At 48.4% G+C, this 17,306-nt stretch overlaps 1 protein-coding gene across 1 annotated transcript in view; it reads right to left on the minus strand.

Moving 5' to 3' along the window:
- Cacng2 (calcium voltage-gated channel auxiliary subunit gamma 2) overlaps positions 1-13,846 on the minus strand; it is a 132,981-nt gene extending 119,135 nt beyond the window's left edge. The window contains exon 1 of the mRNA XM_035439177.1: positions 13,636-13,846. Coding sequence (XP_035295068.1) covers positions 13,636-13,846 — 211 coding nt within the window. The remainder of the gene's footprint in view (positions 1-13,635) is intronic.
- Positions 13,847-17,306: the final 3,460 nt, after the last annotated feature.

Genomic DNA, 17,306 nt, shown 5'->3' on the forward strand with positions numbered 1-17,306 from the left:
TGGATGACGTTAGGATTTTTTAAGTATTCACTTCCATGGGAGGCAGAATGACAACTTTCCACAATGTCTGCACTCCTGTTCTGCAATCTGTGCCTCTGTTTATGCTGTCACACAGTGCAGTGGATGAGACTGCTGTGGAATTGGGGCCTCTAGTCAACTGGCCTCCATATGAAGGATATTCTTGCACTGTCCCCATATAGTCAGAGTCTCTAAGAACAGAAGAGAAAGGTAAGCATCCTGAGAAAGACCGTCCCAGCTCTGGCTCTGGTGATGAAAGCAGAGTCACAGGGAAAGGACTATTGGTGCTTCTAGAAACAGGAGACACCCAAGAGTCCCTTAAAAGGAACCCAAGTGGGTTCCTTTCACTGGGCACTTGGCCTTAGCCTGAGAAACACACTCAGACTTCCAGTATGTGGAACTGTAAGAGAATAAGTGTGTGTTGTTTGAAGACCCCATGCTTGTGGCCATTTGTCACAGCTGCTACAGGAGCTGAGCACACAGCCTGCTTCCTGAAGGACCACCTGTGTCATAGAATACTGGGCAGCTCATGGAGGGTGACCTGTGTGACCCTCAGGACAGGGCCTGACAGCTAATCGCCAGTTAGTTGTCAGGGAAAGTGCCCCACCTCAGGTCCCTTTCACAGAGCCTGTTGGCTAAGCTCTGTACTTTGATTTTGAGACTGTGGTCCCACAGACAAGCAGCATGTGCAAGCTGGAAACACAGCATGTCAGCATCCACGTGGACCTGGGACAAGCATTAACATCTCAACAGGATCCCTGGGGATTGTGGGAATATCTAGACCTCACTCTGCTCTGTCCTTGGCTTCACCCTTCTGAGATCAGCTGTGAGGGATTTTATTGCCTTCCTCTGCTTTGGGCATTTTCCCTGTTCTACTCAGCAAACTCCTCTTCAACCTGCAGAACCCAATGTAAAGACACTTACAGGAAGGTTCCCTACCGGAACCCCTAATATAGATCTGCTTTCTTTTCTGGCCCTTGTGTGAGCTGGGCTCATGGTAAAGACCTCAGTGCCTTCCCACTACTTCCTCTAGGCCCCAGTCTCTTTCAGAGATGAGACAAATCTGTCACCGCAGACACTTACCCAACTCCTAGAACACATTGTCTTAAAGACCACACGGGTGTCACCTTTTGTCACAATGGCAAGGACAATGAGTAACAGAAGAGGACCCTGGCTAGGACAGGAGCAAAGTGTGCTGTGGAAATACATGCAGAATACTTTGGGAAACAATGCAAGAAGTAAAGCAGGCAGAGACTAGGGGGCAGGAGGCGGTCTCTTCTTCCCCAGGCTTTGGCTGGCCTTGGTCACCCATTGACACAACACGGAGTCTGATACAATTGCCATTCAAGACAACTCAAAGTGGATTAAATCAGACTATTCTCCTAGGTCAAATCATATATCTTTAAAATTTTTATTGGTTTGGGCTGGGTGTTGATAGTGCTCGCCTTTAATCCCCGCTCTTGGGAGGCAGAGGCAGGTGGATCTCTGTGAGTTCAAGGCCAGCCTGGTCTACAGAGCGAGTGCCAGGACAGGCTACAAAGCTACACAGAGAAACTCTGTCTCGAACCCCCCCCAAAAAAATTATTGGTTTATTTTGGCTGATTTTTATGCACATTTGCAGAATGTTTATGTATGCAGTATATTTTATGTACATGTGTGGTGTGTGTCTATATGTGGCATGTGCACATGTATTTGAGTGCATTCGCCTGTGCACGTGGAGGCTGTAGATCCACATCGTGTGTCTTTTTCTCTGCTTTTTTTTTTTTTTTTTTTTTTGTACACAGTGATCTCACTGAACCTGACTGGACTTGTCATTTTGTGTAGACTCACTGGCCAGCAAATGCCCCAGGACCTGCCTGTTCCCACTTTTCCCCAACCCTAGTGCCAGGTTTATACACAGGCGCTGTCACACCTGGCTTTTACATTGTTGCTGGGGATATGAACTCAAGTCCTATGATGGCACAGCAAGCACTTGCCCTACTGAGCCATTGTCCCAGCCCCAAATTCCGTTTTTACTCTTTTCTGAGTGATCGATGACTGATTTTTTCCCCTACCTAGAGAACTCTTAAAGGTGTTGTGTCCGCCCCCCCCCCCCCGCCTCAGTCTAGAAGGTCTTTAGAGATACAAACTGGAAATGGGGCACACTCTGATCCACCAGAAATCCATCCCCTGCCTTTTTGCAGAGGCAGCATGCAACATCTGTCTCCCTGGCAACCCGTATTTAGTTATGAATGAAGCTCATCTTGAAGTACAAGCTCAGCAAGGAAGTACTTCCTGACTTGGGGTTAAGGATTGGGAGTGCTACCCTTTAAAAACACAGCCATCGAGGTGTGGCATGGTCACAGATCTCTCTCTTTGGAACTGCCAGCTTGCAGGAGATGCCCTGGAACTGGGTGGCAGAACCAGGTATGTGCCTGGCTCCCACCAGTGCCATTCAGAGACGCAGGCTGATTGTGCGTTTGTTTACAGGTGTGGTTAGGTGACTGCCTTCTTCCTGCCTCTGTTACTGCTCCACCCTGCCTGCCCGGTTCGGTGCTGATTGGGTTTCTAGCCATCAAAGGACGGGGCTATGCCTTCATTTTGGGGTCTGCAAACTCAGATGCACATAAAACCCAGGCAAGGGCCACTAACAATCAAAGTAGCCACTCAGGATGCCAGGAAGCTATGGGGACTTGGCCTGGGCACAACACATGCCTTACCAGAGACATCTGCTGCCTGGGTCTCACTATTGTTACAGGCAAAGATGAGGACCAGAGTCACAAATATTTTTCCCCCAAGGGAAGCCAATGTCATGGATATTCATGGGACAGTTGTCAATTTGTGAAACCTTGAGGCCCACACTTTAACTGATCTCTATTCCAAGTTCTAGGGTGACAATTGTCACGCACACTGGGGGTTGTGGAGGTACCTGGTGCCTGGTGGGTGGTTAAATGTATGTTAATTGATGCCCTCATTGGACTAAGGGTGGGGCAAGGAGCAGTTTCGAAGGTCACGACCCACTCACATGACAAGTGCCATCCTTTCTCCTGATGTCTGTGGGAGGAATGGAGTTAGCAAGATTTGATTCCTTGTCCAAAGCCACATGGCTGGTAAATGCACAGGCTGGATTTGAACCCAAGCCACTGGAAACTAGTGATGAAGGGAATACCAGGCCTGACTGGAACAGATTGCAACTTTGGAGGTGATGGAGCTGGGAAAATCCAAGACAAAATACACATCTCAGTCTTCAATGCAAAACATGACCTGCTGGTTTTTTTTGTTTTTTTTTTTGTTTGTTTTTTAAACTTTATTCCTTTGTTCTTGAATTCCTTGAATTTAGGTGTAGACCCTAAACAATGACTAAGCAAGAATGTCCCTTGGGATGAGGTCTCTATCCAATATCACACTTCTTACCTCTCTCAACCACTCCTTCTACATCCAGTCTTCCAGCAACTGTCTAAACAGTGGGTCTTAACCTGTGGGTTGTGACCCCTTTGGGAGTCAAATGACTCCTTCACAGGGGTCACATATCATCTATCCTACATATCAGATATTTACATTATGATTCATAACAGTAGCAAAATTATAGTTATGAAGTAGCAACGAAAATAATTTCATGGTTGGGGTCAGCACAACATAATGAACTGTATCAAAGGGTCACAGCATTAGGTGGGTTGAGAACCCAGGTCTAAACCCTGGTGGTCTTTTTCACATTGCTATCTGCTCACACCCTGTTCTGGGACACAATGATAATTTAGAAAGTACTTTTGTGCCAGGTGGTAGTGGTGCATGCCTTTAATCTCAGTAGCCGAGAGGCAGAGGCAGGAGGATCTCTGTGAGTTCGAGGCTAGTCTGGTCTACAGAGAGAGTCCAGGGCAGCCAGGGCTACACAGAGAAACCCTGTCTTAAAAGAAAAGAAAAGAAAAGAAGAGAAAAAGGAAAGGAAGTTCTTTTGTAAATGGGTGAGAAACCCATTGTCTGGGAGTGGAAAAAGAACAGGAAATAGCAACTTAGTAGATAACAGGTATGCCAGGCCTGGCTTGTAAGCTTACTGCCATAGTTAATGTTAACTGTCAACTTGGTAGGATATAGTATCATGTAGGAGACAAGCCTCTGGCAACACTCATGAGAGATTATCTAAATTGGGGTACGGTTGGAAGATCCACCCTTAAATGTGGATGGTATCACTCCACGGGCTGGTGTGGGAGTTTGAATGTAATTGGCCTCCATAAGCTCATAGGGAGTGGCACTATTACTAGGTATGGCTTTGTCGGGGTAGGTGTGGCCTTTTTGGAGGAAGTGTGACACTGTGGGTGTGGGCTTTGAGGTCTCCTATGCTTAAGCTATGCCCAGTGTCTCAAATGACTTCCTGTTGCCTGTTGATCAAATATGTAGGACTCTCAGCTCCTTCTCCAGCACCATGTCCGCCCACATGCCACCATGTCCCACTATGATGATAATGGACTAAACCTCTGAAAATGATTTCCTTTATAAGAGTTGCCATGGTCATGCTGTCTCTTCACAGCAATAGGAGCACTAAGACAGCTGGGGTTCCTGTCGGGATGAAAAGGAGAAAGCAAGCTGATCACCAGCATTCACCTCTCCCTGCTTCCTGAGCTCGGATGCAATGCCACCAGCTAGCCTCTGACTCCTTCAGCTGTGCCTTCGCTGCCACAACAGACTGTGGGACCCAAATAAATACTTCCTTCCTTAAATTGCACTTGTGTGGTACTTTTCTTTTAGTCTTGATTTCTAATTACGTGTACGTGTGTAAATGTGTATGGGAATCGCATGTGAGTACAGGTGCCACTGGATGCCAGAGAGTGTGCTGGATTCCTTGGAACTGGTGTTAGAGGCTATGTGAGTGGCATGGGTGCTTGGAACCAAATCAGGGTCCTCCGAAAGAGTAGCAAATTCTCTAAGCCACTGACTTGCCTCTTCAGCTCATTGTCTCAGGTATTTCGCTACAGCAAAATAACTTATACACCTTCCAGCATCATCCTGCAGGAGGCAGAGACATGAGGACCAGGAGCCAACCTCAGCCACACAGAGTTAGAGGCTAGGCTTGGTTACCTGAGACTGCTTCAGAAAATAAACAAATACACTGAAAACAAAACTTTGGATGGCAGGTATTATGCTGGGCAAGCATGGGAAAGAAAAGTGGGCACAGAGCCCAGCTCGGCCAAGGCAGGAGGTGGCAAAGAAGCTGGGAAGTAGACAGACAAAGGATGGGAAATTATTACTGTGTCCTCAACCACAAGAAGGATGGCTTTGCACTGAGCAGCATCTTCTGTTCTGAGAATCATGGGAAAATCTGATGAGTGGCTTCTTAGGTTTCCCTACATTGTCCTGGGTAAGAAACATTAATCTAAGCTAAGCCTCAGATTGCTGAAGATGTCATCACGCATGGGAGTACAGGCATCAACACCCTGAAAATCTCAAAGAAAGTCTTGGGGAGGAGGTCCAGGAGAAACCATGAGCTCGTGAGGTGTTTGGGTCAGACAGGCATGGGTTGGAATCCCAGCTCTTGCACAGTATGACCTCAGCAAGTTCTTAACCTTCCTCAGCTTCTTGAGATAGGGGTAATGTGAGCCATGGTTCATCTCTTGAGCTCTGTGAAGCTTAGATGAGAGCTAACATCTGGGAAATAGCAGCAGCAGTTCTTAGTAGAAAAGAGGCACTCAAGGCATACTAATGGTTGCGGGTGGGGAAGCTCCGTTGGTAAAAAAGCTTACTGTGCAAGCAACAGGATCCGAGTTTGATTTTCAGAACCTACATTAAAGGTCCGACTGTGCTCTGTGTCTTTGCTAATCCTCGGGAAGTACTGGGAATGCAGAGATGATTGCTGGACTTCTCTGGCCAGCTAGATCAACCTAATTCATAAGTTTCAGGCCATCGAGTAACTGTCATAAAAAATGTAGATGGCATGCAAGGAACAGCTTACCCACCCCCACACAATGATAATTATTCTGTGCTAATGGCAGCTGTACACACAAGAATATGCATGTGCCCACAATGCTATGGTTACCATCACCATCACTATGCTTGCTGTTACTGGGATGTGGCAGAGGGTAAGGTTTGTTCTTTATCTGATAAAGATGAGACCAAACTTGGGAAGGGAAGTATCAGAGAGTAAGTGACTAAGCAGAGAAAGAGAACAAGGAGCATGGTGTAGAGGAACTGGGCTAAAGAAAAGGCTGAGGTAGTCACAGCACCTCCACAAAGAGCATTGCTGGGGCAGGGGCAAGGGCAGGGAGAAGCCGGCACTGGGCATTGAAGGTGTAGGGGGTGCAGAGGAATGAGGCCACAGGAAACTGATCCCAGGGACTTGTTTCCAAACCTGAGCATTCTTGTTAGCAGCTGGAAGTCTACCCAAGGACAAGGAGATTCAGCGAGAACAAGTGTGGATGGGGGAAGAGGTGGGAGATCCTTGGAGACAAATGCAGGCTGCTAATCCAGTTCCTCTGCCACCCTGGATTTCACCACAAACCAAGGTGTCCAATGCCCCAAGGCTGTGACTTATCACCTTCTCTGAGCTCTGTGGTGAAGTAGCAGCCAGGAGGCACCCAAGGGGCCTCCAACATGAGGGTGCAAGGGACACAGCTGCTCCTGCCCAAGTGTTTTTTGAGAATGTGGTTCCACTCAAGCTCCTCGAGTCCCTCGCACTTATATACTCCTTGATGTGTTACCACATTGGTCACTGGTGGGTCTTCTCTTTTAGGATGAACTCCTTGAACGATCAGTTGAGCCTTTTATGCCCTAAGCATGCGCTCTAGACTAGGGAATAGGCCAGGCTCTGGCGAGGGGGTGGAAGGCCTTCCTTGTCTGTGTTTACCCTCTGATGTGCTTTGAATGTGAAATGTCTCCATAGGCTCAAGTATTTGAATACTTGGTCCCCAGTTGGTGGTGCTGTTTGGGAGGTGATCATGGAATCTTTTGGATGTGCAGCCTTGCTGGAGAAGTACATCACTAGGAGGGGGTGTGGTCATCTTTGAGGGTGTACAGCCTCACCTTACTTCCTGCTCACTCTCTGTGCCTCCTGGGTGCAGATGCAATGTGATCAGACAGCTTTCTGATCCCATGTCTATCCTCCTTTCTCCTGGAACCAGAAATGACCTCCTTATCCCTTAAGTTACTTTTGGTCACAGTGTTTCATGACAGCAACAGGAAGGGAACAGAATCAAGCTTATTTTCTAGGAAAGTGGGAAACGGGGTCTGGATGGGAGTAACCCCCATTGTGTGCTGTGCTCCGTCTCTTCCCTTCAGTCCTTTACTCTGTCACTGTGATGCCTTAGTGCCAGCCACCCTCTCTCCAGGCCTTGAGCCTCCCAGTGAATCTCTAAGTGGTGTTGACTCCCCACACCACTCATTAGGCCATCAAGCTCCAGGGACCAGAGCAGGCGGGAGGCCAGTGGGACCCCCTGGCTCACACCCTACCCTAATATGAACTGCTCTGTGACCTGCTTCTGCCCCCATGGGCTCACACCTCTGTACCTTCCAGCTTTATCCCACCCGGCCTTCCAGCTACACCAGATCATCAGCATTCCCTCTTGGGTACACCATCCCTCCTGTCAGGAATACCCCACTTCTCTCTAGCTGCTCACTCAATTTTCAAAACTCATTTGTCTTCCCCAGGAACTTCCTACTGTCTCCATGCTCCCAGAATCTCCAAGTGCTTATACTTCACACCATTGTCCTCTGCTCACTGATGGGTCTTCTCTACCAGACTGAACTCCGATGGGTAGGGATCTTTATCCCAAGGCTCAGCAGAACCTAGCTGGAGTGGCATAAAGGACAGTGGCTGAGCACATCCCATGTCCTTTCTTGCCAGGAAACTCATTGGTCAGACCACATTCCTTGGTTTTATGTTGCTTTGAGTTAGCGTCTGGATGCTAGCTAATGGCTGCAGAGACCCATTGGGGTCACAGCACACTGCCTCCCATTCTCTTGACCAGCAAGGGAGTTCTCTTCCTTTGATTCCAAGGCATGCATTTTAAGTGCCAGTGTCACAGAAATTAGAATGGTTTCTCTCTCTCTCTCTCTCTCTCTCTCTCTCTCTCTCTCTCCATTGTACATATGGGTGTGTTCATGTGTGTACACATGTATGTGGATGTCAGTGGTCAAGTTTAGGTGCTGTTCTTTAGGTACCATCCAACTAATTTTGGGAGCAGGGTCTCTCATTGGCCTGGAGCTTGTTGAGTGGCTAGACTGGACAGCTAGTGAACTCCCAGGATCCACCCATCTCTATATCCCTTGTGCAGTGGTTCCAAGTACTCACCACTGTGTGTGTGTGGGGGGGGGGCTCACTCACTCACATGCATGAAAAAGAGTGTGCATGTGCGCAAGAGAGAGAGAGAGAGGGAGAGAGAGAGAGAGAGAGAGAGAGAGAGAGAGAGAGAGAGAGAGAGAGAGAGATTGTTGTGTGTGCATGCCATAGTGCAGGTTTGGAAAGTCAGAGGACATCCTCAATTTCAGTCTTTGCTTTCTGCCTTGTTTGTGGCAGGATCTCTCATTGTTTGATGCTGTGTAGATCATTCTAGCTGATCTGGGAGCTTCTGGGGATTCTCCTGTCTCTACTTTCTACCTCACTGTAGGAGCCTTGGGATTATAGACAAATGCTACCACATCCAACCTTACATGAGTTCTGGGGATTCGAACTCAGGTCCCCATGCTTGTATGACAAGCACTTTACTAACCAAGCCATCTCTCTAGCACACACCCAGTTTTTAATGTGGTACTAGTGGCTTGCTGATGTGGCAAGTACCTTACTGAGCCAGATTTCCAGCTCCCAGATTCTATTTTATAAACACCACAGACTCTCACTGATCATACATAGTTCCAAGTCTCCTAAACTCAGCTCGAGTGTCACCCCTTAGTGGCACTAATCCAGGCTTAACCCATGCACACACAGGCCAGAACTGTTGAATTAGCCTCTGAGAACCCTGATTTCAGTGACTTTGAATGATGCTGCTTCCCAGGAGGTCCCAGATCCCTGGCTTTGCACTTGGGATTTCATAAAGGGTCATGAAAGGTTGAGCCAGTGCAGGGATTGTCCCATGTATGGCTGGTGAACTAGCCTGGACATTTAAAATGCAAACTTCATTTGAATATGGGGTTTGGCCAAAAGAAGTATTTAAGATTAAAAAGAGCCATTGACATTTTAAAATTTAAAAATATTTTTTGTTTAGAGACAGGGTCTCACACAGTGGTTGAAGTTATCCTGGAACTCACTATGTAGCCCAGGCTTGTCTCAAACTTGTGACAACCCTCCTGCCTCGGCCTCCTGAGTTCTGAAATCACTGGGGTGAGCCACCATACCATGCCCTGATACTCTGATAAAACTGGAAACTTCTTAGCAGCCCAGGTAAACGTTTCTTACCTCTCCCTGACACAGCAGCTCTTTGCCAGAAGTCCCTGCTCTGGAAATTGCTGAGAGACACTTGTACTGGGATAACAGAAATGGAAGAAAACCCACTGCTCCTTGTCCCTACCCTGTAGAGATTGCATGGGCTGTCTCCCCCTTCCCTTGAATAATTTGCCTGCACTTTTGCCAGTTAGGAACTGCACAGCCCTGTGACAGAGTCCTTTGGCTTCTTTTATTTTATAATAGACTCATGACTCATTAGTATTTTTTAAAAAGAATTCCAGGAAGAAAAACAAATCATTCTGGTCTCTCTTGCTCTCTTTCCATTCTAATCATTGCTTGTATTCGTTTCAATCACATTTGGAATCTTTGAATCAAGATGTTGGTAAATATTTCTTGTGTACCTACTGTGGACAAAGTTCCTAGACTCTAGGACCTAGATAAAGTCAGGTTATCTCAGAAATATTATATTATTAGGGAGCACTGTACACACACAGAGAAAGCTCAGTTAAAGGCAAGAGTGTACAGAAAGACAGGTGGCCTCCCTTAGACCAAAAGCTCTATTCTTTCCCTCTGTAGAAACAAGAGTGCATGCTGAGAGGCCTGGAACATTCTGCTACCCTGAAGGCCAGGTGAGGACCACTCAGTTCTGAACTTAGAAAAGACAGTTAGGGACAGTGGAGGTGCCCATCATTCAATGAGAGCGAACGTGCAGAACAGCTGGCAGAGGTGCCAAGCACAAACAAGATGGGGGGCACTATTGATGCTACAGGAGCCAGAAGATTCAGCAGGGGGAAGGTACCAATTCGGACAGAGGACAATATTTTTGTTGTTCCTTATAGTGAGGAAAGGGGTAAGAAAAGAGGGCCTGAGATGGGGGTGGTTTCTGCACCACCCCGGCTCCTCCTCTGCAGGGGTGGGAGTCCTCTTGGGGAGTGTGGAGTGGGGACAAGAGGGAGACAGGAGCAGGAAAGCTCCAACACCATGATCTTTTGTTGTCCCTGGAGATGATGCTTCCTCTGAGGTTACAGCAGAGGCCGATTCTCCAAGAGGTAAGCCACTATGGTCCAGAGATACTTGGAGCGAGACATTCTCGTGACCTCTTGGAGATTTGACTAAGTTTTTTTTTTTCCCCTGAGTCAGTTCAGCCTCCGACTCCAGGACTCCTAAGACAGCTTTCTGAACAATTTCAAGGCTTTCACCCGGCACTCTGCATATACCAGTATCACACACAGTCTGACCTCTCTCCCACCACAGGCTTGAATCCCAATAAGGACACCCACCTGCCAGAGAGTTCAAATTCACACAGAGAGAGTTTTCAGTTATCTGCTGAGGGGAAAATAAGGCCCAAGGTGTTTCCTTTATCTCTCTCCTTCCCCAGAGTGTAGCCCTAACAGGTGGCCATGTCCCTTCCCATCCCTCCGCAGACTCATTAACTTCAAAAGCAGTCACAGAGGCAAGGAGCTATTTCCCAACTCTTCTTTTCATGAAGAGGTAAAAGAAAATAACTGTCTCAGGAGACCACACACAAAAAAAGTCCTCATGAAAAATAGAGAGCAAACGATGAGAAGAGATCAGGGCTGCTTTTCAGCTGCATTATCGGTGGCCTATCAGGGAGACATTGGAAACCTGTTCACCAGGTCTCTGGTGTGGGCACACAGTACAGTTCAAGACTGGATGGGGGACTCTTTCTGGGGAGTCTACTTTGTCACCCCAAGCCCTGATTTGAAGAAGCAGAACCCCCAATGACCTAATCCTCATTGAGGCTGACTCTATTCTGAATACTCAGAGATGCAAACTTGTCAATACCATGCTAATTTGAAGAAAACCATGAACCTCAGATTTTGGAAGTACATGCAATTTGAAAATCGGCACCGTAAAATTCTCCAGCCACTTCCTGAGTGGCCAAGGCCTGGCTTCCTGAGGTAGTCCCAGGCCTGTAAAGTCTCAGGACAAAAAACTCTAGAAATGGAAAGCCAAATCAGACAGGCCCTGAAACTCACTAGCTCTTCCAGTGTGGGCCTCTACTCCACGTGGAAAAGGGACTATTAACCCAGCCCCCCCCATCACTGCCTGGAGGCAAGTGCCTGGACTGGGCACCCAGGGAGGCCGCTGGGGACAGTGCCAAACCCACAGCTCCTGTGCACATCACACAACTGTAGGGGAGTGTTGCAATTCTAACCCTTTATAGTCAATTGAGGAGGAAGAGAGTGCAGCCTGGAGAGAAAGTGAAAGGGGTGCATAGCTGTGGACACTGAACAGATGGGCTTCTAATGAAAATACTTAAGCTTTTTGATGTACAAGTGACCCAAAGCCACTGCAAGTCTGCATGTCTACTGTGAATTATAAGATGTTTAAAAGATCACGGTATTAGGGATCCGTCAATAAACCCCTGATTAAAAAAGTATATTTATACCAAGTCACCAATATCTGATTACATTTGCCCTAAAATAAAGATACAAATTTTTCTCTAATTTTTCTTGGCTGCAGATTTCTTATCTCTCTAACCAAAATCCAAGGAATGCAAATAGCTGCCAGGATCATGTCCCCAAAGCAGCCCTCATTCACTTCGCTTTCTTTTTCTTTCGGCATCAAAGCTTGCCATAAATGTTTAATTACATGGAAGCTGCCTTTCCACTGCAAATGACTGGCGCTATGAAAGGCTTTTCATTTTTTAAGAGAGGCGGAATGCGTGTGTGTAAAACGGTCCCTATTAATTTCCTGATATTGACTCTCTGGCTAGGGACGAGCATGGAGTGTTCGGCAGAGAGTGTCTCTGCAGAATGTTAAAGGCAGGGCTTGGACTGAGAAAGGGTACCAAATGCAGTATGCGTCAAACAGACCATCGCTCAATGAAGTCACTTAGCTATTCAAAACATGTTCAGCCATCACTCAACCGTTTGCACCAAGAACACTGGGAGGGGGCATGTGATGTGAGCTCTTTCCCAGACTAGTGTTTGGCTCAGTATGGGTTAGATCCCCAGGACCGCGTTAGTTTTATCCTCTCCCCCATCTGCTGGCCCCAACTCCCTGCAGCACCATCCCACATTGAGCTTAACAAACACCCCTGCAGTGCTCACTTCCCAATGCTGCCTCCAAGGGCCTCCAGTCTTGGTTCACATCAGTGGAACACACACACAAGCCTCTTTCCACACAGGAGCATATGTGTCTCTCTGCCTGTCTTCCTATAGGTGGCTTGTGCACACAGACAGATATAGCTATGCAAATGCACTCCTTCACATTAAAGTCTGTGGCTAAATTCAGCTTGTATGACCTGCAGAGTTTTCCTCCCTCCTCTTGTATTTATTAATGTGTCCCAGAAGCACATGCCTCCTTCATGCCCTAGTCTCCAGCCTTTACGCTATGGGAGCCCCTTGGCCCATGGCACATCAGCACACATGCCCCAATGACTCTGCAAGATCAAGGCCAACAGCTGGCACCCCCACCCCATGCTTTACCATTCCCCCTCAACCTCTCCATGCCCTCGCCTCCTGCCTGCACCGTGCTGACTTGACTTGCTTCTGGATGACAGACATGTCACTCTGTGTGGAAGCAAATCAGCGCTCAGCCTAACCCGCAAGTGACCACTGTTTATTAGAACTTGGGCTTGTTTCCTGTGAGAGACGCATGCATTTATAGAATTTGTAAACCTTAAAACACACACAAACACACAGCCAGCCACCTCGCATGATACGTGGGGCTCATAGACATTACGAAATGCTCTTGAACTCGGCTTGAGCTCCTGGAATAATTAGAATCTACCAAATAAGGATTCTTAGAAACAACTGCTCTTTTAAAAAGGAGATTTACAGTTGGTGATGGGTCTGTAACTTTTGAGGAGTGAGGGGAAGAACCTTTTCTGAATCCTTCATTTCAAAAGGCCGAGCAGCACCCAGGGAAGAAATAATCTTCCCTCCTCATAGGTTAGCAAAGCTAGACCCAAAGGCAAACCTTAATGACTCCAAAGCTGCCAGAGCACATCCGACTCTACGGACAATCTCGTGTTTTCATGTTTTCACCGTAGCATAGATCATTCCAATGAGGAGGGTTGGGAGGACAGGGTGGAAGCCAAAGAGTGGAGAGTGTGGGTTTTGCTTATTGATTTTCTTTCCTCTGAAACTAACCCAGCCAACCTTGATCTGCAGCGGCAGCAGCGGAGGGAGTGAAGTGGGAAAATGGTGGAATGTGGAGGGGACTTATTTGGAGTCGGGTGGGGAGGGGGAGTGGGGAGGGAGGGGCGGCGTGGGAAGGGGAGGAGGAAAGAAATCAAATACCTTCGAGGCAGCAGGTTCTCCATAATCCGGAATGGGTCATAACTTCCTCGTTCTTTTTGCTGGTTTCATTCTCACTGACACTTTTGGTCTTGCAAACCCCTCTGGAGTACAGCCAATAGTCGGTTCCCACAGCGATGGTCATCAAGCTGAAGGCAGCGAAAGCACCAACGGTGGTTAAAAGCATTTGAACACCTCGATCAAACAGCCCCATAATTCTTCATTATATAAACACCCAACCGACTTCTGGTTCTCAGGAGCGTGTGTGTGAGGGTGCGAATGGTAATTCCACTACTAATATAATGGATATATGTGTGAATAGAGAATATGGAGAGATATAAAAAAAGGGAGATAAGAAAGCTCACGGAAAAGTGTGTAAATTATAAAGATCACACGGGAAGAGAGGCTTGCCTTTTGAGATCAAAAAACTGTTCCAGTTGCAGCGATTTTTTTTTTAAAAAAGGGAAAATAAATAAAAAGACACCCCCCACCCCCCCAAGTGAGATGCCTTAATCTCTTTTCCTAAAATTCTGGTCTCCAGTTTCCATATGTGATCGCTAATTTGGAGATGGCTTCCACGGCGCGCCAGGGAACAGCCGAATTTTCAACACCATCTCTCATGGTCCGGACCTAGACAGTTAGAGACTGGGAGAGCCGGGAAGCAACCTTCGGTCTTCGTTCGCGGCTTTGCGGCCTGCGCCATGAAAATCCGTGGCTTTGCCAGTTCTCTTCCTTGGGGAGGAAGGGGGTTCTCGGGGTGCCTCCGTTTCAGAGGAGACTGTCCAGTCTTCTGCAAGCCCTCGAGCTCAGCTGCACCGGTGCGGGGGTCTCGCCTCCCATGGTTGTGCCCCGGCGGCAGCGGTGGCGGCGGTGGCAGCAGGGCTGGCGGGCGCGGCGGCGGCAGGACGAGCAGCCGCGGTTATTGTTGTTGGCGGAGGGGGTAGTGTCGGCGAAGTGGGGAGGGAGGGGGTTTCTCCCAGAGAATCGAGGCGGGGTTCCCTCCCCCGATCCGCAAAGCTCCTTGGAAGCCAGCGAGTGAGCGAGCGACAGGGCGCGCGAGCCGGCGTCTTGCAGCAGGCAGGCCCGCCCGCCTCCCCCGCTCGCGGCAGCGCAGCCCCGGGCCAGGCGCTCCTAGCTACAGTACAGCATCGCCGCGCTGCCGAAACGGACAGCTCTCCCCGGCCGGGCGCTCCCACCTACTGCATCGCCGTGGTGCTGAACTGGACAGCTCTCCGCGACCGGGCGTTCTCACCTACAGCATCGCCGCGGTGCTGGACTGGACAGCTCTTGGAGCAGGAGCGCCCACCTACTGCGTCGCCGTGGTGCTGAACTGGACAGCTCCCCACTCTGTGCGCTCCCTGAGCTCTGTAGCCCTCCAGGAGTGGGGCCTGGGCCACGGGCCTCTGTCCTCCCGGGACTGCCAGGCCAGGGCCGAGCACGGGGCTGCCTGGCCTCCCCCCTCCGACTCCTGTACCACAGTTCCGGAATGAGCGCTGGCCGGGGCCTCCTGGAGCTGGGAGGAAGGCGTAGCTGGCGATCTCTCTCTCTCTCTCTCTCTCTCTCTCTCTCTCTCTCTCTCTCTCTCTCTCTCCTCTCCCCTCTCTCCCCCTCTCTCCCTTTCTCTCCTCTTCCCTCCCCCTCTGTGTTTCTTCCAGATCAGCTTCCTTCTCATTCCATCTCTACGTGCCCAGAGCTTCAAATACAACCCTCCCAGTCCAACTGCCACAAAACTTCAATCAGCTGCTTTCCCACCTGGAAGAAATGGACATAGAATCTGGATGGGTAATTACGAACATAATCTCTATGTGCTTTCCCCCAGTCATGGGTTCTACGATGCTTTCAGGGGAAGGGAGGTTGTTATTTTATTGGCTAGATAGATGCATTTCTTTCCTCATTCCCTTCTTGATCTTTGTGTCTTTCTGGCTAACAGAGGTGCGCATAGCTCTGTCTGTGACGCTCTGTAGTTTTCTGTGAAATTCTACATCTTGCTTCCACAAGTAGACATTTTGGAAGGATTATCTGTGTGACAGAATTAGGGAAGGGTGGCTGGTAACTGGGGTTCGGGCCATGATACTCATCTCAAGGATAAAAATGTTTTCAGGAGAAGTGGGTGAGTGTAGCTCTTTCCAAGTTTCCCTCGTCATTCATAAATGAGATTGAAGAGATTTTAAAAAGGCATTTCTGTGAGAACTGTGAGCCCGGGCTGATTCATGTGTCACCTTTACAGACTGTGTGTGCAACTTTTCCCTAATGTGACCCTGGAAATTGATGCACTTTGGCAATGCTCACACTGTAGATGACATGTTTTCTCTGACCAGTTTTGTGACTAAGTAAAAGAACATATGAGGCAGTCTCTAGGTTATGTTTTTCCATTTGGGGGAGGGGATAGAGAAAGCCGTTAGTTGAGTGGGTCAGTTGAAGGGTGTAGAGAGACACTTTGATTTCAGGATTTGGTAATTCCATCTACTCATTTTGTTTTGAGAAGACTTGCTTGATAATTTATCAGTGATCCCGAAATTAGGGTGAACACAGAAGAGGAATGAAGGAGAAATAGTTTCTTGGGGTGTGAAGCTCACTGCCTAACTTCTTCCTATCACCTTCCAAGTCACAGGTAGAAACTTCCTGTTTCACTGCTCTGCATAAAACTTCATTTTCTCCCAGTCTTTGCTCCCTCTTTAGACAAGAAGGGCCCTTCTGAGGATAGATAGTTGTCTCTCTGGTTCAGGGGGGAAGGTCCTGGCATCTGGAGAATGGGACTCAGGACTCTGCAACTGTGCTGAGAGATTTTAGTAGAAGCTGGAGCTGGCTTGCAGGGGAAGGGTTCTCAGACCTTGCTTTCCTGTCCTAGGAGGGCAAGAGTAGCAGTGAGGAGGAGGGAAGGAATGGCCTGCTCATCCCAGGGGCAGCTCAGTAATGGCTTGGGTGTATGTTTTTCTTGGGCTGCTACCCTTATACTTTTTGGTTGTCAGTCTAATATTTAATGGCTGAGCCACCCTCCAGCCCCATTGGGTAGCTATCCTTAAGAAATATGTGAGGCACAGGTGTCAAGGCTCCTGAGATCACCTAGGTCTTTTGAGGATGACAGTCATCAGGGAGAGATGCTTGGGTGTCCTTATATGTGTCCAAGAGGTTTCCCGTCATTGGTGCCTGTCACCTTGACTGCCTTTGACCTGCCCAGGCACAGTGGAGGCAAAACCACTTCTGTCCATCCTTTTCCCTCTTCCCAATAACCGCCCCCCCAGCTTTCTGCTTAAAAGGCACCCATAGCAGAAGCTCTGAAGGCTCTGTTTGTCTGCAGACTCTGCTAACTTTGGAACTGCTGACAGTGGTTATAACATTTGCAGCATTTGATTCATCTTCAGGCCAGATCGTCACCAGGAAAATAACAGGGGCGGGGGGCAGGGGGAAGGGAAGTAGTCCTTACAGCCTGCATGGAGACAACAGAGACTGATGCAAGGAGAACAGGCTTGGGGACACAGCTTCACTCGGGACTTGGACAATTGCCATATTCTGTTCAAGTTGGCTTCCTGAAGACTCAGTTTCAGTGTCTGGAAAATGGGTCTCTAAGCACCTGTCTACTCCTCTCAGAAACTTCCCAGCTACTCCCTGCTTTTCACTGCTTGCCACACTGCTATGACGTTGGTCAACACATTGATCACACTTAATTGTGCTGT

This window comes from Cricetulus griseus, chromosome 2, assembly GCF_003668045.3.
Source record: "Cricetulus griseus strain 17A/GY chromosome 2, alternate assembly CriGri-PICRH-1.0, whole genome shotgun sequence".
Taxonomy (NCBI): domain Eukaryota; kingdom Metazoa; phylum Chordata; class Mammalia; order Rodentia; family Cricetidae; genus Cricetulus; species Cricetulus griseus.